Source organism: Chenopodium quinoa, unplaced genomic scaffold, assembly GCF_001683475.1.
Source record: "Chenopodium quinoa cultivar QQ74 unplaced genomic scaffold, ASM168347v1, whole genome shotgun sequence".
In the NCBI taxonomy this organism is placed as follows: Eukaryota; Viridiplantae; Streptophyta; class Magnoliopsida; order Caryophyllales; family Amaranthaceae; genus Chenopodium; species Chenopodium quinoa.
This window is the reverse complement of record NW_018744895.1, coordinates 2,452,689-2,475,292: the sequence shown is the minus strand read 5'-3', so window position 1 is coordinate 2,475,292 and position 22,604 is coordinate 2,452,689. Positions and strand designations below refer to the sequence as shown.

The following is a 22,604-nucleotide window of genomic DNA, read 5'->3' as shown; positions in this document are numbered from 1 at the left end:
ATGACCATATGCAAATCAGTTCAGTTACGAAATTCCTTTTTTATGATACAAGCATTTATCACATTTACTCCAACATATCTTAAGTTGTCGTGTCATCATAAGTTTTTCAAATTGAATTAACATTGGAAATAAAGTTAAAACATACCAAACTAAACTTTTTAGTATTTTTAGTTGAGTTCGTTTTTCTTGTTTAAGTGTGTCGTATAATCGTATTGTTCTCATCAATGGATTAATAGGCTATTGTTTTGGATTAAATTATTATAATGGTAGAAATAAACATCAGTCGTTTTAAACGAACAAGCATTACAAATAAATATTATACTAACACTCCACTTATATAAACCAACAATTACCATTCAAAATATATATACCAACATTTACCATATAGATACCATAAAACATCAATTTACTGTATTAAATACTAAAAGCTACAGCTATCCTTCAGTTATCAACAGTCGTCTCCAAAATGAAGCAAGCACAATTGTTTACAAAAACATTATGAATAATGCCTAATTGTTTACAAAAATACAAAAGAAACCAGCATAGGAATCATCTGGTAGAAGTCACACCGAGTCCCCATCACCCCCGGGCAACAACGGAAATGTGGGTCTTAATTCATTTTCATCGTTACGAAGATCGTCATACAACAGACTGTTTAGGGCAACATCCAGCTTCCCCTGTAATAAGAGAAAAACCATGACAAATGAAATCCGTCATAAATAGGCATTTCAATATAAAAAATAACACAACAAAACAACTGTCCACCCAGATTTGGATTATACCACACCGTAGCGATGAGTGAACTGGTACGCGCATTCCTTAATACACAACTGCATCAGCACACCACAGCTTTCACTGCACAGAAAACACAGCAGCACAACCATTCAGAAAAACAACACATACCAATCAACTCAAAACCACGCAACTAAGGGTTGTTCTTACTTGTCATACAGTTCCTTTTTCAGAACAGGTACAAAAACCTACCACCATCTTGTGCAATAATATAAACACGGTTGTCCAATAACAACTTGTAACCAATCAATCTTATACTTACCAGCTTTTCAAGGATAGCTCTGTGTCGCTTAACAGGATCAGGGAACATGGAATCAATATACCATAAGCACTCATCCCTTAAATCCAGAGTGAGACACCACCAGTGCTCCTTTTGCAGAACAGGTACAAAAACCTACCACCAGAACACATAGAACCTTATTCATCTACAGTTCAATACAATAATGAATGCACAAAATCATATTCGAAGATCTAGACATAGCACTCACCACTCCAATGTTGCTGATAGCCAAACCTTTGAAACTTTGGACATGCTTCCTAGCTGCAACCTTAGGCTCCTCTTCCTTATCAATTATTCGTTGCTACACAAACAATAAACAAGTTAAGCTAAATTATTTCCTTTTTATCACAGAAAACTTGTACACTAGTTGCAAAATTATACAGATATATCAAAAATATTACCGAGAACGTAACATCTATCATAATTCTCCTGCGATAACCCTCATACATAACAGCCCATTGTTTGGTATACAGCTTAGTTGCCGTCCTCACGTATTGGGTGCTCACCCGTGCTCACATATTCTGAACACCATGGCAATCCCCAACTGTTGCATCCATCCCGTCGCACAAGATCAGTGAAACTCCCTTACAATACAATGATGAAGACATTACATTATACACACAACCGGTATCTTTAGCCTTTAATATTCGACAACTATCCTAACACAATACACTTACCCACTAATACCATCAGCCCTAACAGACCAATTCTTGACCAACGTGTTTACTTTCCGCTCCACATCGCCATAAGTCCTAGTCTTTGGTGCCATCACGACCTCACTCCATGGTCATTTGCTGGCACTACGAGTCCCCCACCTCCCCCCTTCCTTGGAGTACTTAAGTTCTTCTCAATTTTTTTGTTGTTTGCCCTGCACAGGTTCACCTTCTTTATCCCCCACCTCACCTGTTTTTCCAGGACTCTTTTTACTCATTTTTTTCCTCACCACCACTAGTCTCATCTGCACTTGTTTTTTCCTCACCCCTCTTTTCTTCACCTGCATTCTTCTCCCCATTTCCATTACCATTTTTTTTAATAACCATCTCCTGCGTTCTTATCCCCCATTTCATTTTTCTCTCTTGCATTCTTCTCCCCCATTTTATTATTCTCTCCTACATTCTTCTCCCCAAGTTCATTATTCCTTGCATTCTCTCCTGCTGGATTCTCTCCTGGTGCTTTCTCTTATGGTGCATTCTCTCCACCTAACCCAGCATCAGCATCCACCTTTTCATGTTGTATGCCATGAAGCACCTCACGTATGGAGCACAGATTCTCAAAATCCATCATCATGGGATCACTTGGTACCATCCTATTACACGAATCCAGATCAACCCATTGCACATTTTTCTTCCCAGCTACATCAGCCCCCTTCTTCACTACAGCCCCCTTTTTCACTACAGCCTCTGCAACTGCACTCAATCCCTTCAAAGGCGCTCGTGGCCTTCCACTACTGTCATCCTTGACCAGCCTATTACTCCTGAACAATATCTCCAGGCTGCGCTCGATTGATTCCAACCGAGGAGTCAAGGCTTTTACTACCTGCACAATCTCAACCTGGATCAAAAGACATGAAAAACTGAAATATCTATCAACATCAACTACAACCAACATCGCATACCTTTCTAACAATCAAATCCTGCATTGAGCAACCAACCAGCTCCTGCGGCAATCTCCTATCCCTCGCAAGGCGAGGATGCCGCTCACCGTATGCAACATCAATGCACTGTACACTTAAATATCAATACACAACCAACAATACAAACTAAACCAATGACAAGCTTTATCTTACCTTCAACTTCCCATAGTCACCAGACAGCCTCCTGTCTTTTTCAATAACACTGCTCACTCTCTCCAGCGTCCACACATCAATCCTCGGCATCTCACCCCATGAATTTGGAGTCAAACTCAAATGATCCACGTAAAACAGCTGTAAAATTAGCGTACACCCTCCACAACTAGCTACAAACCCATACTTCTCAATCTTGGCCTGAAACTTTATCTGAAATGCCATCAGCCAATTATGGCTAAACTCCGCCCAGTTGTACAGCTCCGCATCATGAGCCACTGCAACAGCCGGCACCAACGAGATCGAAAATTTACCACCGTCGATTGACAAACATAATACTTGACCCAACAAAGCAACAAGAAATGCAGTCCTAAAATACAACACATCATCATCATCAACTAGGGGCCCGCCTGAATACCCCTTTTCTTCCAACCCTAACTGAATCGCTTCAACGGCCCGCCCAACTGAGATGTGTGTCCTTCCCTGTGCATCCACAACTCCAAACCACTTGCTAATCAGCTTAACTCTTTTGTTCATATTTAAGTCCAGCTTTTCACAAGTCAGCGACACTGGCTCGCGTGTGTACGGAATTCCTAGCACATAGTTCCACTGCATGGGACTTAAAGGCAACTCCATGCCATCCCCAAATCGCATCACACAACTTAGAGGATCCACCCTAGTATGTAACCAGTAGCAAAACTTCCTGTCTAATCGGTTCAACTTCAGGTTCAGAAGTGCACCAAACCCCATGTCTTGAACTACCATCTTCCTTGTTGGATCCAGTCCATCAATAAGCTTGCTAAATGCATCTACGCGGCATATGACATTAGCAAGCTGTTCAATACATGACATATTAGCCAATATCATAACACAAGAGGGAATCTCCTATCATAACACATATCAATGAATGAATGTCGAGAAAATACACCTTGGAACAAAAATGTGATTGGGTATCTACTACCCTCTCCTTCTCTGTCACAATAACTCCAAGTGGACGATTATCAACCGCCTACATATACAAACCAACAACCTCACAGACTATTAAATAAAATAATGGAATGCAAAAAACAAAGCTTTATACTCTATTTGGAACTATTACTGCTAGCTGCGGATCCAACACCTTGGCCTTAACAACATTTATCAATTTAGCTTCCCTTGCTTTCGCCCTTTTCTTCTTCAACGTGCCTGCTTCAGCGTTGCCGTTACTGATTTTCCGCTCCAAATGCTGCAATTCTTCATCCTCCTCACTACCCTGCTCATCACTTCCACCGCCATCTTCACTTACTTGCTGTGACTCATCACTTCCACCACCATCTGAATCTTCAAATTGTTCAACCCCCCAATGCCAGAAGCAAGCAACTCATTCATGAAGGTCACTTGATAAGGTTCAACCCCTTCTTTCCTCTTTTTCCTACTTTTCTCAGGTATGTTCTTCTTTGCTGGCCCTTTTCTTTTACCAGCAACACCTCTCTGGCTTTTATCACCAGCAACATTTACACCTTCCACTCCTAGAAGGTCCTCTGTCACTTCCTTCATTGTAAGCTGGAACAGTAAACATAGAAAGTATAAAGGTTAATACCCCCAATTGTAAACAATACGACTAAACATACAGTTACTCACCCCCAACTTTGCCCTACTACCAACAGTTGGAACAGAAGTACCACCCCTTTTTCGTCCCATATGTCCCTCTACATGATAAACAGTGTTTATTAACTTCAAATAGATACTTGCATCATTATTAACAAGAAGTTTAGTTCCACTAAAATTCAGTTTGTTAGTTTTGTAAACATGAAATTTTATACAATTAAATAAGGTTTCAAATACCAACATAAGTCCACTTTGAACCAACAAATCTGCATTTCACATCAATTGAACTTTCACAAACCCAAATAGATCTGCACATAAATACTTTGAAATAATATTAGAGGTTTAGTTCAACTCAAATTCGTATTTTTTTGTTGGACATGAAATTTTGAACAATTAATTAAGGTTTCAAATACTAACATCAATCGACTTTGAACCAACAAATCTGCAATTCACATCAATTGAACTTTCAGAAGCCCAAATACAATCAAAACCCATAGTAAAAACAAATTTCATGGTTTTCCACACATCAATTACTTCTACATAAAACCTGAATTCCGAATTATTGGACAAGCCCAAATCTATCAACACCCTAGTAAAAACAAATTTCATGGTTTTCCGCACATCAATTACACAGCTTTATTTCAAAATTGTCATAGTATAAATTCATTTTTGGGTAAAATTGGACAGAAATATGCTTAATCTTTCTTGTATTCGCACAAAAAACTCCAAATTGATTAACACAATCTAGAATAACCCCAATTAACAATAATTTTAGTACATGCATTCAAAATTTCAAATTTCGCCAAAAACTACAAAAACAACCACACAGACAGTACACATTTCAAAATTCTAGGGTTTCCAAATTTGTTACCTGTATTACCGGGAATACGATATCGAGAATAACGACAACCAATCAACCACCAACCAACTAACAATAACAAACGAACTAACAAGAATGCCGACAGAGAAGCGAAGCGAGAAGAACGACGCGAAATAAAGTGAGAGAGTGAGTGCACATAGAGGGAACTTCTGTATTTTAAATTCTTTTTGGAAGATGAGAAAGGAAGTTTTTTTGGAAGTTGAAATACGGAAAACGGTGCTTACCCTTACTAAACGCGAATTTCCCATTCTGCCCCTGCTAGAGGTTTTCTCGACTCTAGTTGCTAGAGCCTGTGATATCCTCCCACGGTAAGACCCCACTATTTGAATATTCACAGGAATAGAATTTGGTTGGCATTTAGCAATCATTGGAATGTGTTCAAATTCAGGGATTCATATGCATGAGCCACGAGACTATGTGTATTTATAATCTATTCTACACACTTCTCTTTCTCAATCTGCTTCGCCATTACTAGCTACTACTACGGAGTACTCAATACAATTTTCAAGAATTTGTATCTTCCTGAATTTCAATAGCCACATTATTTCCAAGAATTTTATCTTGCTGAATTATCAATTGGGTATGTACAATTTTCTTCCAATTTGGCTTATTTATATTAATTTTATTTGTTTTCTCAATTTTGATGCTGTATAAGTTGATTGCATGAAATGGGGTTTAGTTCATAAAAAGGAAATTAATGATGGGGTTTTATGTTGGTATTTTTTGAAATGGAAATGCTGCAAATTCTTGTGAAATTGCTTGATTTTTATTTGTTGGTGTTGTGGATTTTAATATGCGTTGAGCAATTTTGTTTTCAAGTTGAAGTACTTGTGACATTTCCGTGTTTATGTTATTGACAATTATTTGTAGAATTGTAGAGTTATTTCTGAAAAATTTGATAAATCAATATAAACTGATTGCAGAGATATGTGTACTAATTTTTCTCAAGAAGGATTTGAATTTTTCTTTGAAATTGTAAATTTAGATTTTACCTCTTGAATGCAAAAGAATAAATGTTCAATTTTGGGAATACGAAAACTGTTATTTTGAGTTTGAATGAGGGGAGTGAAGAATCATCAGTAGAAATTAATCAATTAAGAGATAAAATCAGTATTTTGTTAAGGACCGGGAAGCGGAAATTTACTGTTATAGGTTGATAGTGTGAGATTAGGTGAAAAACTATTGTGTTTTTGTTGCTATACGGAAGTTCTCATACATGCTCTTTTATGATGGATTAGACTTTGCAAATTGGGGTTTATATGTTGAGAATATAATTATTACGGAGTATAATTTAGGGGTTTGTCTAAAATTTTCTCTTGTTTCCTAAGACCTAAGTAGTTGGTTTACTGGCGCTTCTAAGAAACTGGAGCCCATGATAAGAATTTCCTTCTGTGCTGTGGCCAAATTGGGGACTTGGATATGTTTTTCAATATCGCACATCTTCAGAAGTAATTAATGTGACCAAGGAGATGATGAGCCAAATAAGGCATATAGTTTTCCTGAAGTGATTGCAAGTGAACTTGGTAAAGTCTTGGGAGTTGGGGAGGGGGGAAGTAGTCGTAGTATTATGCACAGTGATAGAATCCCAGTGCATCATTTACCCTTTGTGGCACTTTTTACACCCAAAAATAAGTGTTTCTCTGGGGATCAAACTTTTCAGTAAAGCCAGTTTAGTTTATTATCAATTTCAGAATCTGGTGTAATACTGTTTTGATCAACCATTCTAGGGAATATCTATCTTTATCTAATTGAAAATTAGTAAATCCGAGAGGTCAGATAGGCTCCCTTTCTTGAACCTAATGGAGAAGTCAAAAGATTTGACCACTCCATCCTATTAGGTAGCTCAACCAGTTATGTAAGCACTCAGCTAAAACCAAGGGAAAATATTTATTGAAGCCATGTCAATTTGGAGGGCACGGGGTTATATGCAGGCCATTTAGTGTGAACATAAATTCATATCATCATACAAAAATCAAGTGCCACATCCATGAGTAGTCATTTGCCTGCTTTTAGCCTTAGAACTTTGAATAAGTCCTTCCAAAAGTGAAAATTATTCATAATTGTTTGATTGTTTTAAGTGGGTATTGGGTAATGGTATGTACACCATATATGGTGGATACATTACATTTCATTTCCATCCCCAGTCCACCATCAAGAATTCGGCTGCAGGGATATTAGGCAAGTCAGCTGAAATGTTGTCCCTATTTCTTAGTACAAGAAATCAGAACGACCTCTAAAGGCTCTAATTGGGTTTTTTCTCCCTTGATGGAACCCTCAGCTGGTTAATACTTAATTAATTGCGAAATCATTTCTTAAGAACCTACATTAATAACATGGTAAGGAAATAACTTCCTAGTATGAGTAACTAGACCTGCCTCTCTGCTTTTAACCAATATTTTTGGTAGATAGCTACTACCCTGATAAGCTACATATGAGGGCACTGAGGCTCAGAAAGGAAACTGAAATGCCTGGTTGTGTGAGCCAAGTGGGTGTAGCATAAATGGGAAGAGGAGCATGGGATTCTGGCAGAAGGTGTGTATACCGATGATTATAATAGCCCTCTGTTGGCCAAGATTATTCAACTGTTAAGGAGAGGTTTGTGTTTGAGGATTTTGGGCAATAATAAGGTGAGAAGATTGCAGACTGCAGAGAATGGGAAGATCTCATGATGACCAGTGATTGTTGATTTACTAGATAGTTTTTAAGAGGCTGCCTGGGGAACCCTAAGCCAAGTACTGAGGTCTTATTACTCCCTCTATCCTTAAAATAGATATCGTACTTGGGTGTCACTTGAAGATTTGGAATAGTAGATAGGGGAAAAATGTTAGAGAAAGTATAGGAATTGAGAGAGAGTGAGAGAACAAAAGTAACAGAAAATTTACTTGAATGGCAAGCCGCAAGTGTTTTTATATTATTTTATTTATTTTTGACTTCTTATTGAAGATTTGAAGCTAAGTATGAAATCCATTTTAGGATGGAGGGAGTATTTGTGATGAGGTGAAGTAGAGGATTTTGGGAAGACCTCTTGGACAAGTTGAAGCTAGTTGACTTGATGGGGAAGTGTTTGAATCACAACTCACAAATGTAAACAGGTAGACGAGTTAGGATGAAAAATAGGCACCAGCTATGCAGAGTGTGGGCTCAAGACAGTTGTTCAGCAATAAGTCATTTTAAGTTATCTAAGTTACTACCTTATAAATATTGGAAAAGCGTGTTGAGGATCTTGCAAACATTTGGTAGTGGATGCTCTATTAGGGAGAGGATGAAATTATGTGCTGAGAGACCCAGCTTGTAATTTGCACAAGTTGAGGGCATTGCTCGATGATAAGAATTTTTTTTTGGTATGGGTTTGAGAGTACCCTAAACCTTAGATTTTTTAGCCAATTTAATAAAATTACAGGGAAAGAAATAAAAATATATTGACTTATTAAGAAATTAAATCTATAGACCTTAGTTAACTACATTATTTTGCAAAGCAAAAACCTCTATGAAATTTGTATCAGAGCTAATAAAATACCTTTAAAATAAACCTTCATGCAGACTTATATTTGTGCCTCACCTCATAGATTTGTCTTTTAACTTGAGGCTCTTGACCCTTTTTTCTGAATGGTAGCCTGTGACTTTCGTCTGCTATTTTGTTTGTGATGACAATGAACCATTGCCTGTCTACTTAATACAGACACATGTCATAATCTGCCTTTTAGATTCAATATGTTGTCTTTAAGATTGGTGTTCCTCATTTTTCTGAGTTAATATTTTCGCTGGAAAACAATGTAAGTTCGATTAGGATTCAATGGGTTAGCGGAAGAATTTTAAAATGTTTCCCAGTGAATGACAATCCGGAAAAGGGCCAATTAGTACAATTTTCTTTTAAATGGGGCTCTGAGACAATTAATAGATCAAGTTGATTATCTATGTTAGAATTTGTTTAAGGGGTAAAAGATTTAGTTTTGAGTAATTTTATTTTTTTGGACTCTGCGGGGTCTAATTTATTACTTCATTGTTTTTTGAGCTGGACTACTTAAATGAATTTTGCTATCAAAGGGAAGGTGATGATTATACATATGTCGAGGATCATAACATGTGAAAAGCATTAGTTATGTTTAATGAGCTGAGTTTAAATATCATAGATGACATTTCTTCCATAACTAATTTTCCTTTACTCTGACTAGTTTGCGTGAAGGTGAATGATTGAGGAATTACTGTAGATTTACTGCAAGGCTACAGAACTGGAATTTATCAGGCCAAATGATTATAGATGATTACAGTTGAGTCTAAAAGTATTCTCGTTCAAAGCCAATCTTTGATTTTGCCTAAGTTTTTCTGTAAGATGCTTTCCTGAAGTGTGACAAGGTTATGCAACTGCTGTCTAAGGGCACTGTAGTTTAAGCACTAGACAAATCGTGGCGTGTATCTTAAGCACTCTTGTTTAAATTATGAGTAACAATGTGGTTAGTGTTTCGTCGTTTTCACCAAACTTGTTATTAAACTTGTTTGACCTTAACTTAACCTATGTGAACTCATCAAACTTATTTTTAGTTGTGAATTGAACAACTGACCATTTTTCAAGTTGTTTTGATTTAATTACATTTATTTGAGGTGAAAGTAAAAACATGATGATGAGATAACGACTATAAAATGACTTACTAGACTAATGAGGTCCACATTATGGTTGCAAGGGATTTTATATCTAAATCAAGGGGGTATGCAAATTTGTACCATGATTCCTTTGAGGAGCATAAAGCTTGGTATTAGTATCTATACTAGTTTAAGTCCCGTGCAACGCACGGTTTTTACTTAACCTAATTATAAATTACTATGTTAATTTAACAATAATTTAAAAATCAATATTTTTGATTGAAACAAATACTTGAATTTCTTTTCAAAAAAAATTAACTTGAATTTTATGTTATATTGATCTCAAAAGTTACTCGTATTGATCATTAAACATTTAAAAAAAACACAAATTTCATAATTATAGGATTTTATATAAGAATAAAATTTTATGTTATTTGTAAACCGTGCAACTCCATATGTCCCTTTTTATGTTGGCATGTTTTGACCGGCACAATATTTTATAGCATACTTTGACTTGCACAAGTGTTTTATACAAATTTAAGTGACTTATTTTTTGTGACAATTAATAATCAAGGTTTTTTAATTTTTATTTTATGTTTATAGTTATTGAATTGTAGTGTTATTATTATAAATAAATCAACAAATATATAATCAAAGGTAATCAACAGAAAAACTTTCAAATGAAAAAATATGATGTAGAATGATACGGAGTTTGGGAGTAGTACATTATTCTAATAATATTACCTCATACACATAGTATATGTTGTTTATTATAGAAAATACCTATTATAAAATATATGAAAGATATGTTAAAATATTTTCATTGAATGCATATAGAATAATTGAAAGTTAGATATTATAGGATATATCAATTAATATGCATGACGATTTGAAAAACTTAAAAAAAAAAAAAAAGTCAAAGTGGCCGGAAATTTTTTAATCAGTACATGACACGCCTTTAGTATTATGTTATTGATTTATGTTCTTTCTTAGCTAGGTTGTGCCACTAGGGAGTTTGATTTTTGTTTTCGTTATGTTTTTATTGCTTATATATTTATCTATTTTGGTGGCGGGATTGGTTGATTTTTGTGCCTCATTCATATTGCCTTTTCTATGCAGTGGAGATGAGATCTGACATTTCACATAACTGCAATGCTACAACCATATTAAATGAATTTTCTGGTTACTCTGGTCACTAGTAGATAGCAGCAGAAAGAAGCTCTCAGCTTGCTTTAAAAAAACAAAAAAGCTGAATATTCTGTCACAAGGTAAGCCAAAAGCTCTTTGATTATCCCTGTTTTTTAGAGGTCCTGAATAGTCCTCAGTTTACCTGAATTAATTACTCAAAGGCCTTTATGTGTTTTGCCTGAGAACTCCCTCCCACGGGATGTCAGTTTTCATGGGTACCTCTGTGCTAAATTGGTAATTTCCCTTGGAATTTTATCTCTATATGAATTTCTGTTCATGACCTTCTTTTACCAATTGTCATGGACTTTTTGGTTTTCTAATAAGTAGTGGCTACTGCCTTGTGGAAGTTTTCTTAAATTACACCAAGTGGGTGTGATCATGGAACTAATTTAAGCCCATTCTGTTATTTAAGAAGTCTATTCTGTCTTGACATCTTTAGAAAAGTAATTTTAACATGTTTAAATATCATATACTGACATCTAATATGTTATAGTAGATTGATACTATTGGATTCACTTATAAAATCTTACATGTGCACTTTAACGTGTAAAGTCTTGACAAAATGAAAAGATAAGGTTCTTCTAATTTGTATATGTTACAATGAAGTGGAAAACTTCCAACATATCAAATCATGCTGCCATTGACCTTACATTTGCAGGACAAACTTGTGTGGACATGGTCCACAATAATATTATCTGTGGTCCATACGCACCAACAGACATTATGTTAACATAGTGACCCTGATTTTAACATAATGACCTTTCTTATTCATATTGACCAGTATATTAAAACTTTAATTATACACACCAACCGACTTTACGTTAAACAAAGTGACCTTAATTTTAACATAATGACCTTTATTATTCGATTGACTAGCCTATTAAAACTTCAATTATAATATACATATACATCTCTAATGACCTTTATTATAATACAATGACTTTTAATTTAACATAGTGGCCTTTTTGTTAATATAATGACCTTTGTGTTTAAACTTTAAATAGCAACATTTAAACACAATGACCCTAATGTAGTTCACAATAAATTAATGAGAGTCTGAGACCATGGTTGCAAGGTTTGTCACCTATTGATTATAATACAATGACTTTTATTTTAACATAGTGGCCTTTTTGTTAATATAACGACCTTTGTGTTTAAACTTTAAATAGCAACATTTAAACACAATGACCCTAATGTAGTTCACAATACATTTAAGAGTTTACATTTGCATGATGCTTGCTTTTGCACACTATGGCAGTTACTGAGAGTTTGAGACCATGGTTACAGTTGTGATTTTTCTCTATGGCTGTCACCTATTGATTAGGATAGGAAAGGGGCAAACAATTTCTAAAACTCAAAGCATGAAGACCTTGATATAAGTAAAACAACAATTCACCACTGCAAAAATATGCTAGGGATGTTTGATTGGATCTTTTTGATGGAACTGATAACGGGTACGTACCCTTGGACACGTACCCATTATAAGCGATATAAGAAAATATTTTAAATCCCTACATCTTAATGTTTGAGAAAACCCTCTGTATCATGTCAATCAAAGTAAAGATAAAAAGAAACCATATGCGTAAACAGAGAGATACAAACTACATAGACCGGAATTAACTTGCCTTGGTGGTTTTGTTTACAACTCTTGTTGTGCTGCTTAATTGTGATTTAGGGATTTCAAGAGAAAGTAAGATTTGTCTATGTAGCCCTTGCAATAGTTTTGACCACCTAATTTACATTCATAGTGTGTTAGTGTGTGTGTGATGAACATATATAAGATGTGAACATAGAAGATAATGGCAAACAGGAGTTTACGAGGAAAACACCCTTCACATATCAATTAAAACTTACTAGTCACACTCACAACATCCCTTAAAGTACAACTCACCTCTCAAGAACATAAACCCAAGAGTCTTTGTAATCTCTCACAATTATGAAGAGAAGACCCATGACCCTTTTATAATAAAGTAGGTAAAGGTAGTAGTGTAGCACATTTGGATGACTAAAGTGAGTAATTCTTCCTTTTTTTTTTAATGCAACAAGTTGACTTTACGTAGTTTTTGGAGCTTTAGTTGAATTTGTTAAAATAATATGTAAGTGAGGTTGGAAATTAAAAGTTATAGAAAAGAGAAACTGGGTGAATAATGCTTTTAAAAGTAAGTGATGTGAGAGAAAGGAAATAATAAAGAAAGTAGAGTGGAGACTATGGGTGGAGACTGGAGAGAGATATGATATATAAGTGTAGAAGATTTCCATTTTTAGAATAGTTGCACTTACAAAAGACGGCTGGTTATGGGAAGTGTTACACTTGAAAAAAAGAGGGAGTATGAGATTGGGTAAAAAGAGTGATCTACATTCATGGCATTAGCTCAGTGTAGAAACATGGGTGGATATCATAAGGAATATACTTGATTGCATCTAATAGTATTGTGTAGAGGATATTGGTCACCATAGAAGAGAATGCCACAATGCTTGTAGCCGGCCTCTAGCTTCTACATCTTATACTGTACCTCATACAGTAAGGGAACTAGGTTTGTAGCAATTTTTTTTTCTTCTGAATGTGTTTGTGCCTTGAATTGGTTTTGCATACGGACAGGGTATATTATATCTGACATTTCACATGTATGTAGGAAGGAGTTAAAATTTGTGTTACAGCTGTGTTTTCCATTTGATATGTTAGGACTTTGTTTTATTCTGTCTATTTAGACTGTTTTTGACACTAGAGCATATCTAAATGGCGTACTAAGACCTTCTAGGGATGCATCAAGACCAAAGAGTTTCCTATGGAATAAGGGCATATTATTTAACTCAATTATTTGGGTAAAGCTATACGGAAGTAGTGTCAATCATCCTAGCCAGTGTTACCTTAACTCCGCTTCCCCCTTGCGAATTTCATACTGGTACTATGGAACACTTGGGATTTTAAAACAGAATTAGGTAGCAAATTATGTGCTGCGTACTCGTTCCGTGTATTAAAGCACATCACGGATTAGGAAACTCAGATCCTAGCCAATGGATAAATAACTGTAAATTATTTTGTTAGAATGGAGGAGCACCTTAGGAAGATTGTATGATAGTAAAAAGTAAAGCTAAGAGGAGGCGTCTTGATGCCTTGATGAGATGGAAAAATGTGGTGGTGATGAATTCTAAGAGAGTAAAGGTCAAACTAAGAAGAATTGGGGAGAAATGATCAAATTGCTCATCTAAGGATCAGAGGATGTGGATATATATGAAGACCCACAAATATGTTTTTGAAATTCATAGGGAGGATGTTTATGAAGACCCACTATGCTTTTGTAAATTGTGGTACATGGCAGATCTTAGGATATAGTTTGTGGCAGATATAGTATTGTTTTTACTTTTCATGTTTCATTAGTAAGGAGGAAAGGACTTAGGAGAAGTGGTTGTAGAAGGAAAGGTTGTAAGAGGTAACTTATTACTGAACATCCACCCTATGTCCTTTCTGGTCCTTTGAAATTAAAACTTTCTATTATGCACATGCAGAACATATAATCATAAATTGCCTTTTGGACCCTCCTCCATTACTTTTCTGTCACAGCAGCATTCTAGCAGCAGTGAATTCTTGGATAATTGAAGGGAGTAAAGGATCTCTGTTGGCAACAGGGGATTATGGTCATTTTTATGTTTTCTAAATGATTCAGCAATCCCCTTATTTTTTGTCGGGTGAAAATTCTCTCTCATGCTTTGTGATCACAATCTCACACTTTAGTCCATGGCATGGTTTTAAATCTCATATATGAACGATAGCCGTACTGGTTGCAGATCCACTTTCGTGGGCAACGCGGGCGGTACGTGACTGTTGCAGCTTAATATTTTGGTCCTGATAAACCTTAAAACCCTTTACAATGTGGTGATTCGGTCAAAATCTAATACCATGGTCATGGTGGTAAATTTCGGCAACATTATGCATCACAACCACATCATACAGGATTTTGAGCTTACTGCGACCAAAACACAAGGCCGCAACAGCTGCAAACCACACCTGCATTGCCCATGAAAGTGGTTATCAGTCTCTCACTACCACAGTTGAGTTTGTAACCCATGCCTTGAGAGGTCGTAATCCTTTTATGGATTAATCAAAGTTACTCCCTCGTCTATAGTTTTGCTTTGGGAAAGTGACAACTTATGGGACAGTTATGATATTGTTCTGTAAAAGATTCGGTTAAATTTTTTAGTGTGCTCATGATTCTTAGATAAAGATATGGCAATGCAGTTAGGTGAATGAATTGTTATCCTAGTTTTTTAATTCAGTTGCCAATCATCTAGAATTTACGTAGCTACTTGGGTAATGATTATGGGTTGCTATTGATAACTGCAATTTTGACATCGATGCTCGTTTTAGAGATGTATAGTTGGTCCTGGGTTGGGACCCTAAGAGAGAGAAGTTCTGGGAGTTGAACCAATTTAAAAAATAGATGTATAGTTGGTTGTAGGCCGGAGATGAAGAGCATTTGGGTTAATCGCTTATTTTTTGAGGAGAATATGTTATAAGAGAGCCTTTCGAGAACACGAAATAGAAGAAAACTTGTGCATTTAAGTCAAGTAAAAGAGAGTCTCTCTCTGCTTAAATCTTTATTACCATTTTTGTTGTGGATTCTTGCTCAATGGTATGGCTAAAAGATATCATAAGAAAAGGGTATTGATAGAAAAGACCTGTAAGAACCAAAATATGTTGCCAACAGAATGTTCGATATATTACTGGAAGGAACTATAATACAAAAAAAAATTTGAGTCAATGGATACAGGATTAATTGCAATATCCCTGTGAGGAAGGTGTGATGACTATATCGTCTCCAAATACTTCAGTCTATATCAAATTTAGTTGCAGTAGCCTCGAGTCAGGATAAGTTGCAATTGCCATGCTAGGAAGTTGTAGAGACTATGTTCTTTTTCTATATCAAACATTTTTACTACTCTCTGAAATTTTTACTACTCTCTGAAGGCTGTGGACTTCTGGTGACTGAATAAAGTTCTTCTTTCAGAAGCTCTTGCACTCTGACCTACCACAGTAATTTGCCTTCTTTCTCCTTTATGAAACGGAGGGATAATATTGATTTGGTTGAGAAATGTCAACCTCTGAAAGTAGCGTTAGAGTTGGAGCCATTTATTCAATTCACTCACTGACTGGTCAAGCATTAAAGACTGTTTTGATGATAGCTGTCTTTCCAAGTTATGTTCAAGCAAGTTATGTATATTCTAAGATAAGTTGCTTAATGAGTTGTTTATTTACACCTAATCTCTTAATATCCAGACCGTTGCTTTTCGTGGTTATAGACAAAGACTTGCTTCATATGTGATGTGAACAGTTTAATTTTAATGTTTATGTCCTGTTTAGTTGGAAACTGATTTATTTGTTAATATTAAACCAATTTAAGGATAGTTAATGTTCCATTAATTTTCTTAGGATTGTGTGTAAGCTTGAATCCTTGATAAGTTTGTTATGGTAATGTAATGAATTAGCAAGCAACTGTATGTCTGTATGTTGTTTCTAATATTAGGAAGTAAATTAAAATTTCATAATCTTCACTGGGAAAACAAGACGTGACCCCCGTTGGTGTAGTCGCATTTAAGGGTAAGGGTTATTAGATCCGAAGCCATGCATACAAGGGACTAAATTAAGGGTTGGTGGAGAACCAGAGATGGTGGTTTCAGGAGGGGAAAAAACAGAGGGGCCGGGGAGTAGTTTTAGTACCTATTATGATATCACCCATATTTGGAAGTGTTTTATCATGCTACCCAACCTTTTATGTGACATTTAATTTTCCACTAGACATGTTTCTCCCTTATAATCCTCATCCTAAGCCATGGTCAAGTAGTAGAGTTCGTTGTGGAAAAATTCAGTCTACTGTTAGCGGATCAGGCACCAGAGGGTCGTGTTTGGTAAGTGGATGGTGCTCAATACAAATATAACATGGTGATAAGGGCATTTTTACAAAAAATTTAGATACTCACTCTAATTATAAAACCAAGAAAATAACATTATTCTCTCTTTTCTTTTTTGTGGGGAGGGGTGATTTTAGATCAATCAGATTGGTGTAAGAATTACATGGACCTATAACCAGAATAATATGGCCCTATAACCAGCAATTATGCTGGAAACCTAAACTTTTTTAATAAAAAGAAAACACAAATAAAATTCAAGATCAAGAACAACATACATGGAAAAGAAATATGCTAACAGTATTGGTGGTGTTCTTGCCTCTCTAGTCCAGTCTAACGAAGCTTAATGTTTCATCATTGATCCAGTTGTACCTTTCCATAAAAGGATTTACTATGGTTTTCACTGGGTATTCATCTATGCAGTCATCCCAAGCATTCCTATCTTTTAAATCTCGCATCACCTCCCACAAACAATTATTGCACTTGAACCCTGCCCCAAAGCTGATCATGAGAATCTTATCCCCTTTCTTGAGTCTCTTTTTAGCCTCCATGTAACCCAGAACATACCAGAAGCCAGCGGCCGAGGTATTTCCCCATCTGTGAAGTGCCATCCTAGCGGGTTCCAAATCGTAATCACTGAGCTGCAAGCCTTTTCCTGTACCATCAATAACTGCCCTGCCACCTGGATGTATGCAGAAGTGTTGAATACCAGCCTTGAAATTCAATCCTTTTCCAACTTTTTCAAGGTCACCCTTTGTCCAACTACTAGATATAAGTAGATATCGGATCAACTCCCGTAACGGTAAAATCCTAGGCACCAGCACCTTAAGATTCTCAGTAAAGGCTTGAGCAGCTGCCTTTGGGAGATGCCTGGTGAGACAAAATCCAGGGTACCCCTCATCGTCTTCTTTTTGGAAGCAACAATTGTATGCCTCATCATCGGCTCCAAGGTGGGTTCTCAACAAGTAGTTGAGCTTGATAATTGCCCGATGTTTCAAATGTCTGTTGTTTGAGAAGAGCATTGAGCAACCCCCTGTGCGGAACAGACAGTTAGAGAGCATGAAGGATCGTTCTCTGCCCGTGTACCAGTGTGTTCCCATGGATTCAGTGCTAACGATAATAGCATTCACATTCTTGTGTACTTTAAAAAGTTGCTGGACGATATCAATGGCAATGAGGCTTGCACTACAACCCATCCCAGTGACGTTAAATGTCTTGATGTCGTGCCGCATACTATAACGGTTAACAACCCGGGATGTGAGAGAAGGAACCGTAGCAAGCAAGGAGACATTGACAATAAGGATATCAACATCTGTTGGGGATATCCCTGACCTATCGAATAGCTTATCGAGTGTTGTGAAGATGATTTCATCCATCTCTTCCAGGGCATCATTAAGAGTAGGACTTGCTTCTCTGCCTTCAATGACATTTTTAGGACAGTAAGTTGACTCTCCAATGCCAGAACTCACTATTGTTTTTAAGAGGTACCTAAATTCCTCGATACGAAGTCTCTTGTTTCGGAATACAATGCTGGCACATTTTTCAGTGCTAAGCTTCCTATCTTCTGGAGGCTTGAAGCACTCATAGTGAAGCATGTAGCAGCATTGATCCCTCTTATTAATTACCTGCTTACATAGAAGGTAAGCGATGTACAAGAAGGGAAATAGATAGAGTGCTGTGAGAAGCTCCATGAGAGGAAACAAATAGAGAGAAATTAAGTGGGAAAAATAAACAAAAGAATTTACTGGTGTTTTTTTTGATATATTATTTTGTAAGGAAAGTTGTTCCTTTTAGTGCCTCTTTATAAGAATTTGTGAGCATAAGAAACATATTATCTTGTTTAGGTAAACTTTTAGTGTCTTTCCTATCCCTTTCAATCTGTCTGTATCTCTCTCAATCACTCAGGACATGGGCTTGACTCATAAAAGATTATGGAAGCATTAATAACAACTACAACCTACAATCACCCTTATTTTTATTTTTACAGGTCCAGGCTGTTCATTTTCTTATGCTCCCTTTTTAAGCAGTAAAAAAATTAAAAAAGTTTTTCAACAGCTCTTTGTTCCTGATAAGATTTATACAGTTGGTGAAGTCAGTGGGCCACTTGGTATTAACTCTAACCCTAAATTGATGAACTTAATCTCCACACCCCTTTAAGTTTTCCTTTCCCTTTTTCTTGTAATTTCAGATTCTGGGTATCTGACATATATAGTATCTGTTAATTACATTACTATTGGATCTATACATTGTTTAGACAAATTTCTGATCTTTTACAGGTTATATTTGTGATTCAGGCTTCTGTATAGGGCATTGCAGAAGTAATTGGAAAACAAATATTGATTGCTACGAGAACCTGAGAACCGAGGTAATCATGAATGTTCGAATTATTTCTTGCTATGGGATTGGCATAAAGAAAATTCAAAATGCTGGATGTCTACAAATTTATGTATTTATTTATATATTTTCAATTTTTTTGTCAGTCACTACATATAACTTAATTTTCCTGATTATTTTGCAATCAAATGAATGTGCCACTTGCGAAATTGACTTGGTCCCCTGTAGTGATTTTATTACAGGCAAAGGAATTTATTTACTGTCAGAACTGTCATCACATAGATCATGGCAGTAACTTTAGTAAGAAATGCCCTCTCAAAACTGAACTATTCTAATTGGTTGTTCTAAGATTTGAGTTATGTTTCTTCTGCTGTTAATACTGCAATAGCGTATGTGACGACAGTTTGTGATGAGATTTTAGATTTTTACTAATTTAAGATCGTATCCTTACCAAGAAAGCATCAATCAACTTATATTTGGTAAGTTTATTTACTGGTATATCTATTGTTGTTACTCCTTTAGCCACTACGCTAAATGGAATTTTCGAAAGGTTGCTCATGTTATTCCTTCTTATGTCACCCTAGAGATTCCAAATAAGTGCACTACATTTTGTATCTATAATCGTAATCAATTACGTATAAATTTTAAGCAAGTGGGACAGTCGCAAATTTTGATAGATTTGTTTCGGAAGTACCTAGTCCTGTTGTATGCATATTGACTAAGAGACTCATTCTGGTGACTGATGAACACCCTGCTCCCCAACTGTCCATCCTTAATTCAACATAAAGATAAAACTTCCTGTTATAGAAGCTGTTTACTTGAATTGATGATGTACACTAGGTTAGTAGGTGGTTGTGTCCTTTTATTCAAGGATTATCCTAAACATATACAAGTAGTCTATAATATAAAATGACACGTGAAGGTTTGCGTCTTTGTGTGCGTTTTCTAGATCTGGCAAGAGCTACATGCTGAATGTGCTTGTATATCTGTAAATCCCTTTATCTGATTCACCAGAGATTGGGCTAGTAAAAACTGTTTATGTGCTTTTCACTTCAGTCTGTATAATAAGGACATGCATCTGCAGGCGAATTTGCTAGAAGTTTCGAATTCCGGATCTCTTATACAGAATCTAATTCATGTTTTTATCTGCTAATAATTTTCAGGCAACAGACCTTTCAGAGCATAAACTTTTGATGAATTGTCAAGCTTTCTTGGCCAGATTTAGGGCTGTGAAAGAGTGATTATACACTGTAAAATCATTGCAGTTTGTACCTCTATGTTAGTTGCCAACCCTTTAATTGTACCATGATCTAGTCATATTTATTGTCTACCAAATGTTGTGTTTGCTGTTGTAATGTTTTTAACCATATGCCAAGAACTTAAGGTTTGTTTACATTTTTTATTTTATTTTAATTTTAATTTTTTTATTTTTTTTAATAAAATAAATTAATCTGCTACCTACTGCAATAAATTAGTGCAATAAATGAGAAAGATGGCTAATTGAATTGTGAAAATGAGTGTACAATATCCCTTCTCATATCTAACTCCAATCAACAACAATAATTTCATAAATAATCCCCCAACCAAAAACCACATTTTGTGAAACATTTAAAGCTCTTCAATTTTTTTAAGAAAACATAGAAACGTACTAATAAAAGTTTCATTTGTTCAACATGAGTTAGTAAGCAACAATTTGAAAGTTAAATGGGGTTTTTGATAAGAGTTGTCCATTCTTGTCTTTTATTATATAAAATCCTTGATAACACTATTTATTCATTTGGTGGACAGTTTTTAGGTTCATCTATTTATAAGTTTAGGTGGGAGTGAAGAAATGACTCAAAGTTTTGTAGTGTAGAGAAATGACTTACCTATATAATTTATGAATTTGACGTACTCCTAAAGAACAATGGGGATTTTGGAATATTCAAAGGATAATGTTTAGTGATATGCTCGTCCTCTTCTAGAAATGGGCAGTAGAAATCCGCTGTCCTATTTTTGTGTTTTTATAGCATGACTAGCATCGACCATGTGCATGCACGATTGCATGGAAATAACTAAGATTATTTCTAGTTTGGGCTTAATTTAGATTATTTTTAGTTTATACCACTCCCTTCGGTTGTTTTTTTTTTTTTTCACAGTTTTAAGATATCAAGTCATGAATTACAGATATAAAAATAATTTTTTAGGTCTAATAAGTTCAGATAAGTTAGAATAAGGTCCAATAAATTTAATAAGACATAATAAGTTTAATAAGGTCTAATAAGTTCTAATAAGTTATACAAGGTCTAATAAGTTCTAATCAAGGTTAATAATAAGGTCTAATAAATAAGTTCAATAAGTCTAATAAGTTTAATAAGGTCTAATAAGTTTAGATAAGTTCAGTTCAGATAATTCAGGTCTAATAAGGGGAGGAAAACACACCCTAAAATTATAAAATCGAGACAAATTCAATAAGATCTTATAATTATGTTTTGAAGTATATACAATTATGGTTACAATTAATATATTCAATATCTTAAAATTCCAAATCAGACAAACAGTAAACAGAAATGTAAAATGCATTTTTGGGATTCACCTTTCATACTTTTCATCATTTGGGGATTCACCTTTCATTTTTCAAAATTAACGTACCGCCGACCACCAGAATTCAAAAATCTACCCACTTAATTACAAAACTACTCTCAAAATGTGTTTTGATTACAACTTTCACCACAAGAAAGTGTCTACTAGCCTCCAATAGAATTCTTAAAATAATAAAAGAGTTATTGACTTTGCAAAATAGTTTGCTTTCCAGAGTCATATTACTATCTCCGTTACATATTAGTTGCAACTTTGAAATATTTTATTTCTCACAAATAATACCTAAAGTTGCAACTAATATGTAATGGAGGTAGTAATTAATTTTCACAAACAAAATACTCAATATCCTCCAATTCAAAATGATTCAATTTGGTCTAATTAGAAAAAAATAAATAAAAAAAAACTTCTTAAACCTCGAAAAATTCAAAATTCTGAAAATTAGTAATATGGATTTTTAAACACAATAATACTTTGATAAAATAAAATAAAATAAAAAATTATAAAGCATATATGGTAATTCATATTCCCTCTATATCTCTTATGTTTTTGCCCCATTTGACTTTTCACAGTTTCCAAGACGTGTCTTCAAACGTACATATCTCCATTTCTATATGCGTAAAAATTATAAAAATTTGATAATTTATAAACTATACAATGAAACGATTCTAACAAGATTCCACATTAATATATTATCACTT

General features: G+C 35.2%; 2 protein-coding genes and 1 long non-coding RNA gene across 10 annotated transcripts; 1 reads left to right on the top strand and 2 right to left on the bottom strand.

Moving 5' to 3' along the window:
- Positions 1-333: 333 nt before the first annotated feature.
- Positions 334-5,509, bottom strand: LOC110706038. 6 transcript variants are annotated; one of them, XM_021883948.1, is made up of 10 exons: positions 5,314-5,509; positions 4,476-4,543; positions 3,784-4,397; positions 2,859-3,689; positions 2,688-2,792; positions 1,474-2,608; positions 1,281-1,373; positions 1,055-1,186; positions 783-855; positions 334-677 (listed from the first exon to the last, which is right to left on the bottom strand). In XM_021883948.1, exons 4-6 carry the CDS (start codon positions 3,618-3,620, stop codon positions 2,252-2,254), a joined length of 1,224 nt encoding a protein of 407 aa, XP_021739640.1. In that variant the 5' UTR covers positions 3,621-3,689; positions 3,784-4,397; positions 4,476-4,543; positions 5,314-5,509; the 3' UTR covers positions 334-677; positions 783-855; positions 1,055-1,186; positions 1,281-1,373; positions 1,474-2,251. The 6 variants fall into 6 exon arrangements, with proteins under 6 accessions (XP_021739640.1, XP_021739643.1, XP_021739645.1 ...); XM_021883951.1 differs by lacking the exon at positions 4,476-4,543 and having other exon boundaries at positions 1,474-1,656; positions 1,750-2,608; XM_021883953.1 differs by lacking the exon at positions 4,476-4,543 and having other exon boundaries at positions 1,474-1,616; positions 1,750-2,608.
- Positions 5,510-5,672: 163 nt separating this feature from the next.
- LOC110706037 lies at positions 5,673-20,997 on the top strand. 3 transcript variants are annotated; one of them, XR_002508200.1, is made up of 5 exons: positions 5,673-5,902; positions 9,495-9,589; positions 11,020-11,168; positions 19,269-19,357; positions 20,490-20,997. It is a non-coding gene; the product is annotated as an uncharacterized LOC110706037 (long non-coding RNA). The 3 variants fall into 3 exon arrangements; XR_002508199.1 differs by having other exon boundaries at positions 5,674-5,902; positions 19,287-19,357; XR_002508201.1 differs by lacking the exon at positions 9,495-9,589 and having other exon boundaries at positions 5,675-5,902; positions 19,287-19,357.
- LOC110706036 (3-ketoacyl-CoA synthase 19-like) lies at positions 17,039-18,800 on the bottom strand. Its single transcript, XM_021883947.1, has one exon. It carries the CDS (start codon positions 18,681-18,683, stop codon positions 17,316-17,318), a length of 1,368 nt encoding a protein of 455 aa, XP_021739639.1. The 5' UTR covers positions 18,684-18,800; the 3' UTR covers positions 17,039-17,315.
- Positions 20,998-22,604: the final 1,607 nt, after the last annotated feature.

Coding starts and splice junctions, on each gene's coding strand:
- LOC110706038 (XM_021883948.1), bottom strand. CDS start 3,620: ATGGTAGTTCAAGACATGGGGTTTGGTGCACTTCTGAACCTGAAGTTG. Junction 2,793..2,858: donor GTGACTATGGGAAGTTGAAG/GTAAGATAAAGC, acceptor TTAAGTGTACAG/TGCATTGATGTTGCATACGG. Junction 2,609..2,687: donor AGGATTTGATTGTTAGAAAG/GTATGCGATGTT, acceptor GAGATTGTGCAG/GTAGTAAAAGCCTTGACTCC.
- LOC110706036 (XM_021883947.1), bottom strand. CDS start 18,683: ATGGAGCTTCTCACAGCACTCTATCTATTTCCCTTCTTGTACATCGCT.